Here is a 19043-nt window from a genome sequence, read left to right on the forward strand (position 1 = left end):
CGTGCACTGGACCTCCGCTGACTTCTCCGACTGTGCGCACGGTCAGGGAAGTAACTCCAGGGGTGTTGCCTCAATGCAAGAATCTGTGACAGAGGGCAATTTTTTTCCTTCTGCTTCTTTAGAAGTTTCTTTGTTTGGTCACTTTAGCGCATCTTAGGAAACCTGACTGGCATAAAATGTCAGATCTAGGTGGATGTTTAGAGGTCTTTCTTTTAATTGAAAGCCAGGTGGAGGTGGGTTAGCAGTACTGCCTCTGCACAACTCCAGGGACGGCATTCATGTGTGGTCTATGTGACCAGCACCCGTCGGAATACCAAAGGAACGGTGTAGAGCTGTGGCCCTGTAGCAGAGTGACAGCTGTGTGCTTTAGGGGGTCCTGTCACATACCTTATGTTGGATCTGCACAGCAGCTCTGAGTGTGCCTGGCGTTGTCAGCATTTTCAGGAGCAAATAGAGAGGTGGGGAGTGTGAGGTGTGTCGGCCTTGGCCTGGATGGGGCTCCCGGTCTCCTGCTGGAGGACTGTGCCCTTTCTTAACAGCAGCAGTTCCCAATTGTTTTTGGCACCAGGGACGGTTTCATGGAAGACAGTTTTTCCACAGAGGTGGAGGGAGGCAGAGGCGGAGCTCAGGCAGTGATTTGCGCCCGGTTCCTAATAGGCCATAGACCTAATAGGCCATGGATCGGTACCCCCTGAAGCCCAGGGTTTGGGGACTACAGTGTTTACAGGATGGGGAGCTAGATCACAGGAAGGTGTTAACTTGACTAGCAAACCACAGCTTGATTTTAGTGCATCCCCACTGTGAGTAGGTGCTTAGTGCATCAGGCTTGCTTGAACAAGGGGGTGGGAGGGTGATACGGGTATCTGGAGGTCAGACAGCCACTAGTGGCCAACATTCCAGGCACTCACCTGGAAACTGAAAAAGTCTTTGGTAGCTGGTAAAGTCTACTAAGAAACCTGAAAATCTGAAGCGTGTCTTGGACCCAGGAGCCTGGTGGGGTCACGGTGCTCTCATTGGCCGGTGTGCCTGAGAGCCCCGAGGTGAGAATGTGAGAAGAGTGGGCACAGGAGGAGAAGCTGGGCAGTAGAAGCCAGTGCTGGGGTGAAGGAGGAGGTGGAGTGAATGGGAGAATATAGAGCTGCCTGAAGGAGCAGAGGCAGTCTCAGTGCACTGCTTAGGGGGTGGGGGGTGGTCCCACTGTAGAACCTGGCCCTTGCTACCTCCCAGCCTACTCGCTTAAAAATGGCAGGAGAGGCCGGGCGTGGCAGTGCGCACCTGTATTTGGGACTCGGGAGGCTGAGGTAGGAGGATCACGTGAGCCCAGGAGTCTGAGGAGGTTGCCATGAGCTATGATCGTGCCACTGCACGCCAGCCTGGGCAACAGAGTGAGACTTTGTCTCTAAAAAAAAACAAAAAGGAAAAAGGCAGGCGAGTCCATCATAACCATCTAGAAGAAAGAGTTCTCAGTTCTTAAGCTTCACCCTGAAGTTTCCTGCAAACTCCATTCCTTCTCAGATAATGCCAGGGACAGGAGAGATGCCAAGAGTTCAAGGATGTGTCTCAAACATTTTGTAATGTGACTTCCTGTTTGAACTACAGGGCTACACAGAGTTGAGACTTTCTCACGTTCATTTCTTGCTTTGCTCTCACTGTAGCATTTCTCTGCAAATTTAAATATAGTTGAAGTCTCGTGTGTATCTTGCTTGGCCCTTCAAACATGTCTCTTTCATCCTAGGGGCAATTAAGTGTAGAAGTGTATTAATTAGACCCCTCTTCTACCAGCAGCAAAGCATGGCGCAGACAAATGAAGGCCGGTGGAGCCCTGCTATGGTTTCAGGGTCTGAGGCCTGCTGAGTTTCCCAGCGCTTGAGGGGACACCAGGCTTGGGTCGGTATCCTGTTCCTGCAGCCATAGAGTTATTTAGGATTGTGGCGCTCAGAAGAATTTTTTTCCCCATGAACCAAAATAATATGCAGAAATAATAAAAGATAACTGCTTGAGTGTTTACTATGTTCCGTGTTCTGTTACAAATGCTTTACATACATTTCATGGAATCCTCACAGCACCCTCCCATGGGGAATTTTGTCATTTTACAGATGAGGAAATTGAGGTATGGAGAGGTCAAGTGAGCTTCTCAAGGTCACATTCACTAAGTCTCAGAGCTGAAGTCTGGCTCTGGAGCCCGGACTCTTGACCACTGTGCTCTACGCTCTCGGAAGCAGCTGGCAGTTAAGGGTGCTTAGCAAGGGCTTTCGTGTAATAACTCATTTAATTGCCATAGCAGTGCTGGGTGGTCGGGTCCCTCAGTTTCCTGAATTTTATGGTTCTTGAGACGTACCTGGTCCCAGGTCACCCTGCTGGTCAGCAGAGGAGAGGCCCAAGCAGTCAGCCGCCAGAGCCCAGGTCCTTAACCACGAGGCTGCGCTGCCTGGAGCTGGGCTGGAGCCCTGCTCCCAGGGCTGGCACTGACTGCACCGAGATCAGGCTTGCTGGCCAGCTCTTGTCCTGCTTCCTTGTTCCATGTGGCCTGGGCAGGGTATTCGATGACCTAACCAACACGCTCCTGGTCGTGAGTCACTGGGCTTGTGGCCTGGAAAGGATATACATGAACTCACGGTTCCTTGAGGAGCTTGGGACATTGTTCATTGAATTGTGTTTTGAGATGGTTGGGCCTTGAATGTTCACATAATGGCTTTTTTGAAGCCTACTTAATTCTTGAGTAGCTAAAAAAAATTATTTGCAATATATTCAACTTAGCTGATTGAAACTTCAGATTCTTACTCTGTCCTTCCCCTCAGAAGTTTCTTCTGAAAACCCATTAAATGGTAGGTTACTTGAAATTTCGGTGAGAGGCCCAAGAGTGAGTGTGAGGGAGTGGCAGGCCTCCTTTCCCGCCCTGACCCCCCCGAGTGCTGGGTGTGTGCTTGTGAGATCAAATCCCACCTCCACTTCTTGCTGCCTGGGACCTCGGCGTGTGTATCTCCCCCACCCCGGCCTCTGTGTTCCCAGTGTAAAATGTGTGATAGACCTGGCCCGCAGGGAAGTGCCCAGCCTGGTACTAAGTAGGTGCTCGAGAGTGCCAGCTCCCGCCTTCCCTCCAGCTGGCTGAGGGGAAGACTTCACATCTGCAGAGCTGTTAGAGTGAAGGCTGAGATGTTTAAAAAAATAAAAGGTAGAGGGAGGAGAAAAAGCACAACTATTATTTTCTAGTAACTAGATGACTGAGTTCTTGCTACATTCTTACCACGCTGTTTTAAGCACTTTATTATTTCTCTGTAAGTCCACCGCTTGTCTCCATTTTGCAGATGAGGAAACTGAGGCCCTGGGAAGCTACTTTGCTTGTCCACAGTTATGTGATCCAGAAGTGGGGGCCAGGCTGCCAGGCACCGGGCTGGCGCTTTGGACCAAAGGAGGAGAGATTATTTTTATATAGGATTGTAAAAAAATCTTAACTAAAATGTGAGAACAGGCTGGGAGATTTAAAGCTCTTTTCCACTGCTCAGATCCCAGTTCTTAACTTCCAAAGTGGGAAATTGGGGTATCAGTTGAATAAACAGCAAAATTTGTAACACTGGAATACTTCCAGCTTCCCTGCCCACTGTCTTAGTGACTTGCTGAAATGAGATGAACTTTGTCTTTCTGACAAGCTTGGCCTGCTGGGCGATGCCCTCTCACGCTCTGCTGTTGGTGTCACTGGGGTTCTGTAAAGGGTGGCACGATTGGTGCTTGGATTTTCTTCCTGGCTCTTTATCTGTATCGATTACAGACAGCGCCTTGAGGCGTTCATCCACGTTCTCTGCTCACCCCAGTTGTGTCTGTTTTGTGGTCATTCTGGTGAGTGGGGCTCGCTGAGTGCTGGGCGCCCGCCTGGCCTTGCCAGCGCTCTGTTAATGAAGGAGGCCGCGTGGGCGAGGAGCACTGAGTGGGCGGAGCAATGCAGGCTGCTGTGATTCTGCAGCGCTCAGCCGACCTGATGGGCCACCGGCTTTCTGGCTGACTGGGCGGGAAGAAGGGGGCATCCTGACCCAGCATGTGTGGCCTCGAGGACCGTGGTCCCAGGCAGAAGGCTGCCTGGACATAGGCAGCTTAGAGGTGCTTTGGCTGGTTTGCAGAAGAGGGCAGAGGCCAGAGCTGCAAACAACACTGAAAGACAAGGCTGAGACAAAAATTTACATTTTGCAATTCAGTGGTCAGTAATTTATCATAACAAGGAAAACAGTAGAATGTGGAGGAAAATAGAATAACACCAGGAAGAATGAGTACAAATGAAAGGAGTCAAACGCTATCGGACGCTCACCATTTGTAACGCTCAGTGCCGGCATGGGGTGGAGGGGCTGGGGGGCCCCAGTTTGGGAGGAGGCGTGGATGTGTGTGAACCACTGAGCACCCACCATAAAATCCTGAACTGACCTTGCTAAACAACAGGGGCCTCCAGAAGTTGAGGTGTGGCATAGCCAGGGTTAATCTGGCTCCAGGTCTCTGTGACGGAGTTGGGTCTTGTCTTTCCATTCTCCATCCTGGGCTGTTCAACCAGAGCAGGAAGAAGGCTGACTTGCCATGTCCAGAGACAGGGCAGGCTGCAGGGAAGGCAGATCAGGGCTTTGGTTTGAGATGTGTCCCATATGAGGTGCCTGTTTGATATCCCGGTGGAGGTGTGGAGTAGGCAGTTTAGTAGGGCCTGGAGTTGAGGGGAGAGGGCTGGGCCTCTCAAGCCTGAGCCAGGGTGAGATCACCAAGGGAATGAGAGTAAAGAAGGGAAGAGCAGCCTGGCACAGGCGTGTACCAGGGGTATAATAGACTATGTGGCTATGGAGAAATCTGCAGAACGGTTCTCCAGCTATTTTCTCTTGTGAGTTGGATGTCACCACAGACTCCACCTTACTTGGAAGCAGTCCCTTGGGAATTGGTTATAAATATGCATGAAGATGGGAAGGCAGGGCTTACAACAATTTGGATCATGGCTTCAATTTTTGGAGTAGGTGTTCCAGTAAAGGTGTTTCTAGTTTCTCTAGGAAATACGTCCATAATGTTCTAAAGTACCCATGAAAGTGAGATTAATTTAGAAGGGACCCAAGGAGTCCAAGGGGACTCTCAAGGGACAGTCGGTTTCATTGCATTTGAAACATCTTCCGAGGGCCTGGTGCCTCCAGCTAGGCTAGAATTTTCAAGTTTGTGTATTAGATGCCTAGTGTGAAAAGATACATGGACCTGGACAGGAAAACTGACGTACGGTCCCATCAAGAAAAAGAGAGCTGGTATGCTTGACTTGGCCTGGGCGCATAGGGAAGTGGGGAGCCCCTTCCCTGCTCCCTACCATCTTATCACAAACTTGAGGGAACTAGACAAATGCTTTTGTTGAACTAGCTAATGGAGGTTGAGTGCAGTAGATGTTTTTTGAATGCCTACCCTGTACCAAGCCTGGCGCCCATGCAGATTGATCGATACTGAGTCGTCAGGCACTGCTGTGTAGAGCAACCACGTCTGCTGTAGTGGTTTAAAACTGTGGGCACCGTGAGAGATGGAGTGTCAAGGGAATGCTTTATGGAGAAGGTGGGTCACACAGGTGAGCCCTGAACACTGGGTAGGATTTAGATGGCTTGCTGGGGAGAAGAGAGAGCATTTCAGATCAGCAGAACAATGTGTGAGTGGGCTAGTCTGGAGTCTGGCTTGACTATGCTGGGAAACATGGTAGAATTGAATTTGTGGAGTCTGACGGTTGGGTTTGAATGTTGCCCCTTAGTAGCTTTGTGATCCAGGGCAAGTTACCTAAATTACCTGAGTCTGAGCTTTCTCATCTGTGAAATGGGGGTACAGTGGCACCTACCCCAGAGGGTATTGTAATGACTGTAGGAAGGTGGGATGGGAATTATGGGGAAGGATCTGAGGGACCTTGATCGAATTGGCTGTGGGAGCCATGGTAGGCTTTCTGCGCTGAGCCAGGCTGTGGAAAGTGCTGTAGTAACCACAAAGGAGGGCGCATCTGGAGGTGATGATGATGACTCTGGCGGGAGTTCTCAAGGGCCTGGACAGCAGGTCTGGTGTGCTGGGAGCAAAGAGGAGCCAAGGTGCGAGGACCCACCTCTTCCTGGCTGCTGGGCATGTTGGATGAACGAGAGGGGCATCCCGGGTGGCCCCGGGTTGTAGGATGTGGGAAGGGAGGAAGGGGAGGGGCAGGAAATGGGGAGTAGAGGCAGGTTTTTCATTTATGTTGCTTTGTTTTTTAATGAGTGCAGTTTTAAACCTTTTGACCATGAAATACTTAGGACTTCTGGTGGGTATGCAGGGCAGCTGAGGATGGTTCCTGAAGGCAGGAAGGATAATTGCAGAAGAACCAGGAGATCAGCCAGGGACTGCAGACTCCACTCGAGGGCTGCCCGGAAGCTGGGGCTGGGATGTTCACGAAGGGTGTGGTAAGGACAGGTGGAGATGAGGACAGAGGGAAGGCACTGGGGTCCTGGGCCTCTCCTTGTAGGCCACGCATACTTTCACAGTCATGCCTCTAAGCATTTACAGAAATATCCTCCATTGGTGGTCCGGTCAGAGAGGGTGACAGGTGCTCTTGGTCACTGAGACTTGCCATTGGTCTGTCTAGGTTGTCTGGATTGTTAGAGACACGTGAGCATCTATCTCAGCATGATGTGTAACCAGGTTCCTGGTGCAGGACAGGGAGCAGCTGGGGACACGCTGCAGTTGTAGTCACTGAGCTGTTCTCACAGGGCCGGGTCAGTTCTGGCAAAGACCCCTCCCTCCCTTCTCTTGTCTTTACGTGGGCTTCTCAAAGTTTGTTGTTTTGACTGTGAGCAACAGTTTAAGATCTATGATTGATTCGAAATATAGATCGGAAGTTGAGAGTAGCAAGAGACACAGAGGGGAAGGCATTGCCCTGCGGAATCAGCCTGTGTTGGGGCTGCCGCTGGGCCCACGACAGCCCCGCAGGCTGGGGAGGGTCTCTGGACCCCAGGCCTCTTAGAGTGAGGGTGCCTGAAAGGTTTGCTGCTTGTCAGGAAAAGAAGACAGTGGAAATGAAGGCCTGTTGCCCACCCCTCCCTCTGATGAGCCTGGCGCGGGGCGGGCGCTTATGCCCTGATGACGTTTGCTCAGGCAGAGGGGTTATTTGCTTTTCTCCATGTCTTTTTTCCATTGTGTTGGGCAACTTTATTGCTAAACCAGGAAAATTTCTAATAAGTTACATTTATGTGGAAGTCTGAAGGAGGGGGAGACAATGGATTTTATCGAGCCTTCTGAGCCTGGGTATGTGGTTTGCTGCTCTTAATGTCTCTTTTCCAGCATTCCTTCTCATCTGCTAAAGAACTCTGCTTGTAGGGGGTCAATAATGTGTTTTAAAAATCAAAATTTAAAATGTGGCTGGGTGCGGTGTAATCCTAGCACTCTGGGAGGCCAAGGCGGGCGAATTGTTTGAGTTCAGGAGTTGGGGACCAGCCTGAGCAAGAGTGAGACCTGGTCTCTACTAAAAAAATAGAAAGAAATTATATGGACAACTAAAAATATATATAGAAAAAATTAGCCGGGCATGGTGGCGCATGCCTGTAGTCCCAGCTACTCGGGAGGCTGAGGCAGGAGGATTGCTTGAGCCCAGGAGTTTGAGGTTGCTGTGAGCTAGGCTGACACCACGGCACTCTAGCCCAGGCAATAGAGTGAGACTCTGTCTCAAAAAAAAAAATTTAAAGTGTGATTATTCTGTTTTTCTTTTCTTGCAAGTAATTTCTTCCATGCTTTCAGCCTCTGCTTGGGGAGCTCTCGGTGTTTCTCCATCTCGGAACCATGCCTGCTCCCAGGGTACAGGCCACCCTGAGAATAGTTTAATGGAAGAGCTCACCAAATGACGTTGTGTAATTTTAAAAACAATTTTAGCTTTACAGAAGAGGGGCAAAGAGAGCATGGAGTGTTTCTGCGCACTCATTACCCACTGTCCCCTAATGTGAGCGTGTCACATAACCTGGTGCATTTATCAAACTAAGACATCAACACCGGTGTGGTGCTTTTAACTGAACTCCAAACTTTACGTGCACTTCCCCATTTTTCCCATTGAGTTTTGTGTAATTTTTTTTCAACGTGAAAATGCCTTGTGCAGCTGCCTAGGAATCTTCCCTTCTGCAGTGTTAAAACAAAAATGTATTAAATGCACCATGCTAAGAAACTAAGTATAATAACAGACCTGGTGCCTGGGCTGCCAGGGGAGGGACAGAGGAGACGCTTGTTCCCACACCAGCTTCCACTTCCGCGGGCTCTCCTGGGGGTGTTCGTGGAGTTTGGATCTCTGCAGCTCCCTTCCCGGGAGCGCAGGCACCGCCAAAGGGCAGCGCTATGCACCCTGGGCATGTCCACTGTCTCCATACCTCAGTTTCCCTTTCTGTAAATTGAAGAAAGGGGTTGGTTTTTTTTCCCTGAGGTCATTTCTAGCTCTAGTACTTTAAGGCTCCCAGGCCTCTTATAATCCATCAGGCCCCAGATCCTAGTTGGGGTCGGGCCACCTACCTCACTGGCTGTCCTTACTCAGGCCTGGCAGGCTCGTTTGTGGTCCGTGTTTGGACCGAGTCCTGAGGGGAGCATGAAGGCACTCATTCTTTAATTCTTCATTGGTTCCGTCATCCAGTGAACCCGGCGCCCCTGGTCTGAAAGTGCACTTGGTAGTGTGTCTATGGCCCAGGTGGCTGTACAGGCCCTGCTGGGGAGAGCGGGCCCCAGCGCCAGCAGAGCCACGTCCGAGCAGTGGTGACTCACAGGCCTCACCTTTGCCCTGAGACTGTCCGGCCAAGCAGCTGACTTCCTGCTCCGCTGCTGGAGTCTTCGGCATGTAAAGCGGAGGGGGTGTGCTCGTACTCCTGTGAGCTTTGAACCATAAAGTAAATAACCTTTCCCCAGGTCTGGGGCAGGCCTGTTGCCACCTGTCCTGGGGTATGAGAAGTGGTCAGACTCCTTCCTGCTTGTCTCAGCCCCCAAGACGGGGACATGCGAGGACTGCAAAGAACATGGAAAACAAAGCAGAACCCAAAGCCACCCGCTCATCCCTTTGGCTCTGTGGGTCTCCTCTTCAGGGTATAGGGTAGTGTCGGCCAACTGCCTGCCAAGAGGCTCACCACCTCTCTTGTAAATAAGTTTAATTGGGACACAATCACACTCATGTTACATGATACCTGTGCTGCTAAGTAAGGCAGAGCTGAGTCTTGCGACAGACCATGTGGCCCACGAAGCCTCGAGCATTTATCGTCTGGTCCTTTACAGATTTTTCTTTTGTGTGTGGCCCCTGATACAGGGAGTTCTAAAAGAAATGATCCCCACCTGGACGGGGGCGGGGGGGGGGGTGGCTGACAGGGTGTCAGGCTGTATCCTTTGAGGGGGTTTCCGTATTGGTGTGAATCAGTGGTCCCCAGTCTTTTTGGCACCAGGGACCCGTTTCATGGAAAACAGTTTTTCCACAGACAATGAGGGGTGGGGTGGGAGTAGGGGTTGGGAGGGTGGAGATGCCAGCAATGGGGAGTGGCTATAAATACAGATGAAGCTTCGCTTCACCTCCTGCCGTGTGGCTGGGTTCCTGAGTTTCAAGGAAGGCAATTTTTCCATAGACCAGGGAGGTGGGGAGGCAGAGCTTAGTTGGTGTTGCAGGGCCCGGTTCCTAACAGGCCACGACTGGTACCAGGCTGCAGCCTGGGGGTTGGGGACCACAGATGTAAATCAGAAAACTATGCATCAAAAGCAGGCTCCCACTGGGAGGTCAGGCCAGCTGTTCTTCACTGGAGGCCAAGATGAGGGAGGGGTCTGAACTTATGAGGGACACTGGACGGGAAACATAAGACTGTGCGCCGGGGGGCAACACCTGGTGGAAAAGTATGTCACTGTGGGACCTGGAGTTTCCAGTCTGGGCCTGGTGGTGGAGCTCACGTTAAGCTGTGTGCTTGTGTGCATGTGGGTTCGGGTCCTCAGTGGTTGCACTGAAGGTGGGGGTGTGTGTAGAGGGGTCCGGCCACCCCGTCTGTGGCGTGAAATGTGCCATGGTGAACACAGCAGCCAAAGCACGTTCTCCTGCCATGAGGGATGGGTTTGGCCTGCCACGGATGGGCCAGGGTGGCTGGGGCCCTGTCCACGGAGTGTTTGACCCAGAACACACAGGAATGACCTGAAGTGCTCACCGAGGTCATTGAGGCTGTTTTGTCAGGGAAGGTCACCTGGTTTCAGAGCAGGTCTGCTTCTCAAGTGAGGGGTAGGCAGGGGAGGTGGGAGCCTGAGTGGCCTGTGTGGTGTTGGTGGTTTGGGGACCCCAGGCCATCCCCCTTACTGTCCTCACCTTCTGGCTTCTGCCCTCAGGCTGGCGCCCATGCGACTCTACACACTCTCCAAGCGCCACTTTGTCCTCGTGTTTGTCGTCTTCTTCATCTGTTTTGGCCTGACCGTCTTTGTCGGGATTAGAGGTAAGATTCAGTTTTTAATCTTTTAATCATCTTGCTGTTTACAGCTACCTTGGCGTATTGCTTTTCATCCAGCCCAGCTGCACCTACTGCTCTCACTGGCCAAGGGCCCCAGTGCGGGGGGGAAATGCCGCCCCTCCCTGAACCCCCAGGGTTGATGGGGGTCCCGGCCCTGCACTTCTAGCTGCCTCTCTGTTTCTCTTGCGGGAGGTGCAGTGAGCAGGCCCCGAGTACCCCTGGCTATGCTCTGCACGGCAGCGAGGGGCCCAAGTTCAGCTTGGAAGCATGCGTCAGCCTTGACCATGTACCTTTTATTGGCCAAGCAAACATTTCTGGAGAGTCTATTGTGCACCAGGCCCCACCTATACCATCTTCCCCAACCCCCTGCCTGATGGGGGAGACAGGCCATGTAAAAGTTATGGTGCAGTGAGTGGGGCAGGGAGGGTGGTGATAGCCATGAGCACAGGATGGGGTGGCTGCAGGGGACCTGGGGGGCTGCTCTGGTGACCTCCTGAGCCCTGGGCAGGGCCATGAGAAGAGCGTTGGGCAGTAGCACGGTCATGCCGGGTGGGAGCTACAGACCACCTTTTCCCTGGTCCTCAGGCACGAGGTGCCCTGCTGTCCCACAGCATGTTGTTTGAGGGAAGAGCCACGTCATAACAAGTTTGGCTTCAAAAATGCCTTTGAAATGATCTGGGCCAGGTGTGGGGAACCTGCGGCTTTGTTGGCCACATGTGGCCTTCTGGATACTTGAGTATGGCCTTTTGACTGAATCCAAATTTTACAGAACAAATCCTTTTAATCCATAACCCTGACCCTAGCTGCTAGGCCAACCCCCTTTCTTATAGATGGAAAGGCCGAGTGGTTTTCACAAGGTTCCCAGAAACCCCAGTCTCTTCAGTCCTATCCAAAGGGCAGGCAACCAGGAGCCTGACTTAGGTCAGAGAGGATCCATTACTCCTTCATTTCTTCCTTTTTGTCTTAAATAAAATATCTTTTTTAGTGAGGTGGTTTCCTGTAGGTGTTTAATTGATGCACGTAATACTGAAGTGTGAATGACAATTAGGCCCAACATGTCCCAGAGGCAATTTGTGCCTCAGCAGGCTGGTTTCTTGCCCTAACCTGACCCGTGGGTTGGTGAATGCACTGCGGAAGCTGGGGGAGAGTGTGGCTCTGCAGGTGCTGTTTACCTGATGGTGATGATGAAGATGATGATGGTGACAGTAGCAGCCGTAGCCAACTTCTTTTCCTTCCCATTAAGTCGCCAAGGAATAAAAAGTATATTAATCACAGCACGAGACGTATCCATTATCTTACTTGATTTTTACAGCTATCCTTTAATATTGGTAGGGGAGGCGTTAGTATTCTCATGGTGTCCAGTCTCAATGGGATCTCTGCCAACTTCTTTTTCCTTAAGTTACTCTCTGTCTGAGATATCCAGGATTATATTCAACCTTGTCCACTCTTGCAGAAGTGAAGAGTGATGCACCAAAGCTGAGATAAGAAAAACAATGTCAGGATTTCCACATTTCTTTCCTTCTTCCCATAGAGTAGTACTCTATTAGGGATCTCCGAGAAACATAACTAAGAGGAGGTAGATATCTCAGTCTTTCTTTTTCTCTCTCTCTCTCTATATGCATATATATGTGTCTGTGCATGACACTTAAATTATTAGATTTAAGTGTCCAGTTTTCAACAAAAAAATCACAAGGCATGCAAAGAACCAGTTAAGTATCACCTGTTGAAAGGAAAAAAATAAACCAACAGAATCTGTCCCCGAATAAGACCGTACAGCAGATCTGATCTAGTAGACAAAGACTTTAAAACAACTGTCTTAAAGATGCTCAAAGAACTAAAGGAAGACGTGGAGCAAGTCAAGAAGAAAGCATATGAACAAAATAGAAATATCAATAAAGAAATAGAAAACTTAAAAAGAAACCAAAAAGGATGTTCTGGACTGAAAAATACAATTAAAATGAAAAATTCACTGGAGGAGTTCAAAGAAAAATTTGACCCAGGCAGAGGAAAGAATCAGTGAATCTGAAGAGAAGACAATGTAAACATTTTAATCTGAGGAACAGAAAGAAAAAAGGCTGAAGAAAAGTGAACAAAGCTAAGGAATTTGTGAAACTCTGTGAAGTGGACTAACATACACATTTTGGGAGTCTTAGGAGGAGAAGAGAAACAAAAGCAGAGAGAATATTTGAAGAAATGATGACTGAAAATATCCCAAATTTGATGAAAGATGTGAATGTAAACATCCAAGAAGCTCAATAAACTCAAAATAGGATGGACTCAAAGAGACCCACATTGAGACACATTATAATCAAACTGTGGAAAGCTGAGACAGTCTTGAAAGCAGCAAGAGAGAATGACTCGTCACACACAGGGGATCCTCAACAAGGTTGTCAGCAGATATCTTATTAGAAACTCTGGAGGCTAGAAGGCGATGGGCTGATGTATTTAAAAAGCTAAAAGAAACAAACAGTCAATCAAGAATCCTGTATCTGGCAAAACTGTCCTTCAAAAGTGATAGAGAAATTAAGACCGTGCTAGCTAAAAGCTGAGGGAGTTATTACCACTAGACCTGCCCGATAAGAATTGCTGAAGGGAGTCCTGCATGTTGAAATGAAAGGACACTAGACAGTAACTCAAAGCCATATGATCTTAGTAAAGGTAAATACATGGGCAGTTATAAAAGCTTGTATTTTTTAATGGTGTATAACTCCACTTTTTGTTTTCTACATGATTTAGAAGACTAATTTTTTTTTTTTTTTAGAAAACCAATTATTAGTCTAAAAGCTAGTATTGTAGCTTTGATTTGTAACTTTACATTTTATTTTCTACGTAATTTAAGAGATTAATGCACTAAAAATTATTTTGTGTTTTTGGACACACAATATATAAAAATAAGTTTTGTTCCAGTTGTGACATCAACAATTGAAAGAGGTGGGGATGAAGCTATTAAAGGAGCAGAGTTTTTGTATACTGTGATGTTCAGCTGGTACAAATTCAAGTTAGTGCTAAAACTTCAGAATGTTAGAAAAGGTACAAAAAAGCTATGAGGCATATAGAAAACAAAATGACAGTAATTACTAATCAGTAATTACTTTCAATATAAATAGATTAAATTCTCCAGTTGAAAAACAGATTGGCAGAATGGACTAAAAAAACCAACCTATGATCCAACTATATGCAGCCTACAAGAGACTCACTTTAGATCCAAAGACACAGATTGAAGTGAAAGAATGGAAAAGGATATTCCATGCATATAGCACTGTCTGATCTAGCAATTTCTTTTCTGGGTATGTATTCAAAAGAATTGAAAGCAGGGTCTTGAAGAGATATTTGTATAGCCATGTTCATAACAGCATTATTCACAATAACAATAATTGTGGAATCAACTTGAGTGTATGATAGATGAATGAAATGTGGTCTATACATACAATGGAATATTATTCAGCCTTAAAAAGTAAGGAAATTCAGACACATACTACAACATGGATGAATCTTGAGGACATTATACTAAGTGAAATAAGCCGGTTGCAAAAAAACAAATACCGTATGATCCTACTTATATGGGTACTTAGAGTAGTCAAAATCATAGAGACAGAAAGTAGAATGGTGGTTGCCAGGGACCAGGAGGAGAGAGAATGGGGAGTTATTTTTTAACGGGCACAGAGTTTCAGTCTTACAAGTTGAAGAGAGTTATGGAGGTGGGTGGTGGTGATGGCTGTACAGTGTGAATATACTTAATACCATTTAAAAATGGTTAAGATGGTAAATTTTGTTATTTTTTACCACAATAAAAAAATTAGGGAAAAAAGTCTATGAAGTTTGTCTGTTATTTTAGGAAATGCCATATGCTTTTTTGCTTATATTAGCATATATTATGCCTCTTTGTAGCTGCTACTTAATAAATATCTTTGGAAGACTGGATTAATTGGATGAATAGATGTCTTAGTTTTTTAGGAGAAATCTTTTTACGTTACAAAATATATAGACAGTGTCTACATAGTTAATGTTTCCTTGGGTCCATGCCTATAGAGAGAGCTCTCATTGAGAGGCTAGGAGAGGGTTTCCCATGGAAATCCTAAACATTATGTGTCAGTTTTACTGGGTGACCTGTGTTGGGAAGTCATGACGCACAGCGAGTGGATATTCTGTGTCTGTGTCTGTATGTTTATGTTTTACTTACATATATAAAGTCTCTAAAGAAGGACCAGGTAAACAAGACCATCTCCATGAATGTATGAGTATAACCTGCTTTTTTCCTTCTCTCCTCTGTTACACTTTAGGACCCAAAGTGATCCAGACTTCTGCCGCTAATTTTTCACTAAATAATAGCAAAAAGGTAAGCCTGGGTCTGAGTGGCAGCTGGGGGGCATTTCTCCAGGTCACTGAGAAATGGCCCTGCTTGGGCGGCCTTTGACATGGACTGCCCTCGCCCTGCAGTTGCTTCTCAGGCAACAAACACCTGCTTACTCCACTGTCAGCTACTGGCCGCTGGGTTCTTGTTTGCTAAAACTACCTTTTCTGCTGTAGTGAACACCTCAGTGCTTAGCAAGGATGGTGGTGTTAGCTCTCAGGGAGCAGCAGTTCATTTCCAAAGGGTGGTTAACTCATCCTGATTCCTTGCATTTTATAAGTCCTATTAGATTGTGAGTTTTAACAATGATCACTTGGATATCTAACTTTTTTTTAGTATATTTGGCCAAGTTAAGATTTGGTCTGTGTCAGGTTTCTAACAATAATACTTCTTTCTAATTATTATTTGGTATTCCTTGCATGAACTCACTTGAAATGAAAAATCCTCCTCCTCCTCCTCCTCCTTTTTTTTTTTAAATGTGCTTTGACTCTTTACTGTCTTTAAAGAAAAACAGAGGTTCTTTCAATTGGAGAATTTTGGTTTTCTTGGATAAATATTAACTTGTGAGAGCCCAAACAATTAAACCTTTTTATTTCTCTGCATGTCAGACACATAATATCTTTATCTATAAACTGAACACAGTTGTCCTGCATCCTCATGTCAGTGGAATATGTACAGTTTACATCACATAGACCCCCCCCCCCCCAAATTCCTCTTCCTCTCTCTTCTCCCACTTCCCTGCTAGGTTTCTACCCTTACAATTTCTCAAAAAGGCAAGAGAAAAATATCCTAAAATCTGCACTCTTTGACTCTTCTTTCTGCTACTGCTAGTTTGAAAGGGCCTCTGTTTAGCCTGTCTTCACATTTTCTGTTCATTCCTTTATTGTCTGTAGCTCTTGGGCTAATGATCTGATTTGAAGAGGTGCCACCGTGGAGTTTCCTGACGGTGGTTGGTCTTTTAAAATTTCTGTCTCTCAGGATGTGAGACTCTTTTTAACACTGAAGATAACAGCCGTTCGGCCAGACTGGCTTGCTTCCAAGAGACCATCCTCACTTCGGAAAGACAGTAAATTATCCTCTGGTGGATTTTATTGCCCTGATGGCTTTTAGGCAAATCTTCAGTCTTAGGAAGTTTCATTGAAACCCTGACAGAAACATTAAAAACACAAACATCACATCTGTAATCCTGGCACTTTGGGAGGTTTAGATGGGAGGGTTGCTTGAGGCCAGGAATTCAAGACCAGTCTGGGCAACATAGCGAGATCCTGTCTCTACAAAAAAATTTTAAAAATTAGCTGGGTGTGGTGGGACGAGCCTGTCTAGCTACTCTGGAGGCTGAGGCAGGAAGATCACTTGAGCACAGGAGTTCGAGGTTACAGTGAGCTATGATCATGCCACTGCACTCCAGCCTCCTGGGTGACAAAGTGAAACCCTCATCTCTTAAAAAAAAAATACGCAACACATGTGCAAAGATGATGCATTCAAATGCTTTTCTTTGGAACCATGGATGGGCTCTTTAAACAACTCTCTCTGTATCCTACTGCTATTAGACACCAGTATTATGTTTTTAAGGAGACACTGCAGAAGAATCACTGGCAACATGGTCCCCTCTAATTTTTCTTTCCCGGGGCATTAAGACTTTCATAAAGCTGAACATAACAGATGTCAAATGGCGACATGTCTGGCATACTGACACTAAAGAATTATTGAGACACATTATTTTGTAAATGTGAAACTATGTCTTTGGTGTCCCTTCTCATCTCATTATATATCTCATCAGTCTGCTCTCTTTGCTATTTCTCCAAGTGGCTTTTTCTTGGTGTTTAAGTAGGTATATTGCCCCAAGGCTCCAGGTGGTAGAAGCTGTCTGCTTAGAGGTTTTGATGAGAGACAGAAGTGAATTACGGCTGAGAGAGGTAGTCTTTTCTTCTTCTGGAATGTAGGATTTTACTTCTGTTGTGGAAAGGAAAACCACAGATATTTCTGTTGCAGAGCTAATGCTCAAGCCTTTTTTGCTGAATGTAAATTTTGTATGTTAAGATGAGGTATTTGGTAGATTCAATTGAAAGGTCACATGGATTACTTAACTTTTCTTTTCCCTTCAGCTAAAGCCAATTCAAATACTTTCAAATCCACTGAATACGTATAATCAGCAGCTATGGCTGACGTGCGTTGTTGAGTTGGATCAATCAAAAGGTATGGAGCCTTGACATTTTGGGTGATTTTTCTTTGAACAAAGCATCATGGTTTAGAGGTTGAAAGGACTTTAAAATATTTGGACAAGTGCTCAAAGATAGATGTATAATGATATTCATCATTATTTATAATAGCAACACATTGGAAGCCCCTTAAATGTCGTCCAGTGGGAGAGAAAGCAAGTTGTGGTACGTCCTCTGTGGGGTAATGCCAGCCTCGCCTGGGAGCTGTGCAGTGTGGGTGCTGCAGCTTCCAGCCTTTTTCAGTGGGTATCTGGGACAGAATTAGGTCTTGGTGCCCTAAGGTGGTGGTTCTGGCCTCCAGTGATACTTGGCAATGTCTGGAGACAATTTTGTCACAACTAGGGAGGAGGGAGTGCTACTGGCATCCAATGGGTAGAGGCCAGGGATGCCCCTAAACCTCCTGTAGCGCACTGCACAGACCTCCACAACTAGGAACTATCTGGCCCGTGGTGTCATTGGTCCCCAGCTCAGAAACTTACCCTTAGACATCCATTGTTTGTAGTGTTTATAATGCTTGTTTATAATGAATTAGTTTCTGTTCATCTAAAGGGGCACCAGTTTTATACCATCCTAAGGAGAACTGAGAAGATGGTCACCCAAATTAGTTTCTGGATTCTGTGCTTCAGATGAGGCACCCTGGACGAGAAAGAATTTGAAAAGATAACCATGACCACAGTAAATAAAGTGAAAAAAAATGCATATTACAAAAAAACTTACACTCTTTTGGTAATATTTTAAAAAGCAAAAAGAAATTTTGTATCACTGTGTATTTGTATGTCTAGAAAATGATATGCAAGGACAGACACAAAAATGTGAATTATGGTTATCCCTAGGTGGTGAAATTTATAAGTGTTTAATGCCATCTTTATATTTTTTATTTGTTTTTTATAATGATGTAATTAGAAAAATAAATTACATAGTCAGAACAATAAAGAATCTATTTCTATTTTGGTGTAAAGTTAAATTAAAAATTTATGTGAGAAATCAAAAATATAGTTTCATTAGCCATGAAAGATTTACCCTTCTGTGAAATGACACTGACAGATCTGAAATGTGGGTTTTGACACAGGCGCCTGAGCACCGGGTTGGAGGTAGAAGCTAACGGCAAAGTTTGACTTTGCTGGGCAAATGTGAGATTTCCAAATATGCTGGGGCCAGTGTGGCCTGAGAACCTCACGGGCTCTCTATGTGTTCCTGGTTCCACGGCCATCTCAGAGCACCTGTGTAGATGTGAAGTGCCTGGCATGCTCTCTGACACTGAATGTTTTCCTTTTGTAGAAACTTCTATTCAGACAAGCTTTCCCATGACTGTTAAAGTTGATGGTGTAGCTCAAGATGGAACCACAAAGTACATTCATAACAAAGTTCACAATCGGACGAGGACCCTCACATGTGCAGGGGTGAGTGTGTGTGCTCCACGATCAGTCTTCAGGCTACACGCAGTGTTACGGACCTGCTTCTCCAAGGTAGAAGGTAGAGCACAGTACGAGGCTTTGAAAAATTGTTCTTAAGTAAAAAAAATGGAGTCATACCAAAGGTGGTGTGAAAAACTTAATTTTATACATTGGTACCCTTAAAAATTCTTATAAACTTACACATATGCACACAAATGCATGCACACAAATAGCACCACACACCCTGAGCATCTTTGACACCTGTTTTTACTGTTTGTGTGACTTCCTGCCTGGTGTGTCCCCAGAGGGATGTTTATGGGCCGCCCATCTCAGGTGAAGGTCGGCCGCCGTTCCACGGTCACTCTTGATCACTGGGGCTTTGGGCTGTTCCCAGCTGTGCGTTGAATGTCCTGATCAATCTGCTGGGGGCAGAGACCCACTTATAGAGCAGGATCAGAGGCCTACTTTTCTGAGGGTCCACTTCAGGGTGCAGTGTGTGGGATCGGAAACGTGAGGGTCCAGAGTGGGAATGAGCCCTCACTCTGGATTTCACTGTTCAGAATCCGAAGAATCAGAGCCAGCTTCCTGCTTTAGCAGGGAGTCCACGTGAGGACTCAACAGGTTGTTGGCAGCACGG

At 46.7% G+C, this 19043-nt stretch overlaps 1 protein-coding gene across 2 annotated transcripts in view; it reads left to right on the forward strand.

The window, feature by feature from the left end:
• The window catches only part of TMEM181 (transmembrane protein 181), a 69651-nt gene that overhangs the window by 22395 nt on the left and 28213 nt on the right, over window positions 1-19043 (forward strand). The window contains exons 2-5 of one of the 2 annotated variants that reach the window (XM_069489182.1): window positions 10324-10427; window positions 14723-14778; window positions 16899-16989; window positions 18291-18418. In XM_069489182.1, the coding sequence (XP_069345283.1) occupies window positions 10324-10427; window positions 14723-14778; window positions 16899-16989; window positions 18291-18418 (379 nt within the window). The remainder of the gene's footprint in view (window positions 1-10323; window positions 10428-14722; window positions 14779-16898; window positions 16990-18290; window positions 18419-19043) is intronic. The other variant, XM_069489183.1, reaches the window with a different exon arrangement.

Source organism: Eulemur rufifrons, chromosome 15 (assembly GCF_041146395.1).
Source record: "Eulemur rufifrons isolate Redbay chromosome 15, OSU_ERuf_1, whole genome shotgun sequence".
Taxonomy (NCBI): Eukaryota; Metazoa; Chordata; class Mammalia; order Primates; family Lemuridae; genus Eulemur; species Eulemur rufifrons.